At 46.3% G+C, this 2,500-nt stretch overlaps 1 protein-coding gene across 1 annotated transcript in view; it reads left to right on the top strand.

Moving 5' to 3' along the window:
- pklr (pyruvate kinase L/R) overlaps window positions 1-2,500 on the top strand; it is an 11,377-nt gene that overhangs the window by 5,857 nt on the left and 3,020 nt on the right. Inside the window, exons 5-8 of the mRNA XM_053683811.1 lie at window positions 1-114; window positions 1,286-1,559; window positions 1,693-1,843; window positions 2,327-2,479. The exon at window positions 1-114 is cut by the window's left edge and continues 73 nt beyond it. Coding sequence (XP_053539786.1) covers window positions 1-114; window positions 1,286-1,559; window positions 1,693-1,843; window positions 2,327-2,479 — 692 coding nt within the window. The remainder of the gene's footprint in view (window positions 115-1,285; window positions 1,560-1,692; window positions 1,844-2,326; window positions 2,480-2,500) is intronic.

The raw sequence follows: 2,500 nt of genomic DNA, 5'->3' as shown, positions 1-2,500 counted from the left end.
TGACGGACGGTTCCCGTGTTTGGGTGGATTATCCTGATCTGTCCTGCGTGGTAAAGTCGGGAGGAACCATCTACATCGACGATGGACTCATCTCTCTTACAGTGCTGCACATTGGTACACGCACACACACACACACCTTAATATTCCACTAAAGTGTTTCAGCAACCTTCAAATGTTTTCTGGGTTACCATGACAACTACCCAGGACCTTCTCTCAGCCCCCCGCCCTCTCACACACACACACACACATTTACAGGTTAGTAAATATAATAGTAATTCTATGTCTGAATATTCTGCTTCTTATGTGAACTTGAGTAACCTTTGTGACAGTTTGAGACACAGTTAATAACACAGTGAGTGTGAGGAGTGTACACCACACTGTACATCACCAGCTGTGCTGGAGGGTAATTTTTGAATTGGGATGCAACTCTAAGCCAGTTGTCATGGCAACAGAAAACTTGTTTTTCTGTTTTTTGAGAGACTATTCAGCGCAGCAGTAGGGTGATTTGGTGTACAGGCCATGACTGTGGGGTCAGGTGTGTCTGAGTCGTAACTCCATCTCACACACTCAGTTTCAGAGCAGAGAGCATGATACTTTAGTTATCATTCATGATCATGCCCTTCTGGTCTCCGGACCTGCCTGATCCATCCTGATGTTCTACTTCTGGTTGGATCATCAGTTGGAGTCACATGCTGCTGCTGAGGATGTCCCACATGGTGCAGACTAAAGATCACTGAGATTACTGAGGACGGTTCCACTTAAACACCATAAAGATGCTTTGGATCTCAGTTCATATGAACAGTTATGCTGTGTTAGCTTTAACACTACAATCACCACAAACAGTTCTGCACTCGAGTCTCCATCAGTGACCAGTGGAGAAGTTCAACACAACAGACTTCCTGTAGAAACTGTAATGAATTTCCTGCTTACACAACTGCACTATTTCACCATGCAGTATTAGCACATTTATAGAAGGGGTGTATTTATTTATAATCACACTATCCGGTGTCGCACAGATGAGGACGGGTTCCTTCTGAGTCCCGTTCCTCTCGAGGTTTCTTCCTCGTATCGTCTCAGGGAGTTTTTCCTCACCACTGTCACCTCTGGCTGCTCATTAGGGATAAATTCATACATTTAACATCTATATTCTGAATTTATATATTTCTGTACCGCTGCTCTGGGACAATGTCCACTGTTAAACACGCTGCACACAACACTGAACTGAACTGAATTGAATTTTAATTGCCACATGTAACACGCACACTCCACCCCTTCTGTCCCTCAGGTGACGGGTGGGTGGAGACTCGGGTGGAGAGTGGTGGCATTCTGTGTAGCCATAAAGGTGTGAACTTGCCGGGGGCAGAGTTAGTGAACTTGCCTGCAGTGAGTGAACGGGACAAAGCCGACCTGCAGCTGGGCGTGGACGAGGGAGTGGACATCGTCTTCGCTTCCTTCATCCGCTGTGCCGAGGACGTGAGGTCCGTGAGGAGGACTTTAGGACCCAGTGGAGCCAAAATCAAAGTCATCAGCAAGGTGGAGAACAGACAGGGCGTGCAGAAGTGAGCTAACATATACACACACATTACTGTTACACACACATTACTGTCACACACACACAGTTACTGTTACTGTATCTGTTACTGTGTAGATTTGATGGGAGTAATGGTTATTTGTCTGTCTCTCTCTCTGTAGTTTTGATGAGATCCTGAAGGAGAGTGATGGAGTGATGGTTGCTCGTGGTGATTTAGGAATCGAGATTCCAGCAGAGAAAGTGTTCATCGCACAGAAGATGATGATTGGACGCTGCAACTCAGCAGGAAAACCAGTCATCTGTGCTACACAGGTCACCTGGACTACATCATCATCCAGCTGATCTCGACATGTTGCACTCCCAACACACACGCACACACACACACACACACACACAGAGGCACACTCCTCATCCTTGTCCTTGTCGTCATGATTAATGCCTCATGTAGTAGAAAAGCACCTCATCATACCCGCCCCGGATCAACCCACGCCCCACTTCTCCTCTGTAGCATGTCGAAGGCTATTAGCTGTTTTAGAAAATAAACTAAGCATCTAAAATGTCCCACCATCTGCTCCAAAAGCAAAAACACACAGCACACCATCCTGATGCTGCTTAATGTGTGCTTTAATTGGATAGACTGTGCGGACAGACTGACAAAAAGACATGCAGCTCGATAGATAGAAAGATAAACAGATATAAGAAACACTTTGAGACACTTATTTTATTGTTATAAGCTCACTGTATTACATCTGTTCGTGTGTGTGTGTGTGTGTGTGTGTGTGTGTGTGTGTGTAGATGTTGGAGAGTATGGTATATAACGCCCGGCCAACCCGTGCTGAGAGTAGTGACGTAGCCAACGCTGTGCTGGATGGAGCCGACTGTGTCATGCTCTCCGCAGAGACGGCTAAAGGGCGCTACCCAGTGGAGGCAGTGTCCATGATGCACTCAGTGAGTGTGTGTGTACGTGTG

This window comes from Ictalurus punctatus, chromosome 1 (genome assembly GCF_001660625.3).
Source record: "Ictalurus punctatus breed USDA103 chromosome 1, Coco_2.0, whole genome shotgun sequence".
Classification (NCBI taxonomy): Eukaryota; Metazoa; Chordata; class Actinopteri; order Siluriformes; family Ictaluridae; genus Ictalurus; species Ictalurus punctatus.
Note: the sequence above shows the minus strand (reverse complement) of the source record. Positions and strands in the feature narration are given on the sequence as shown.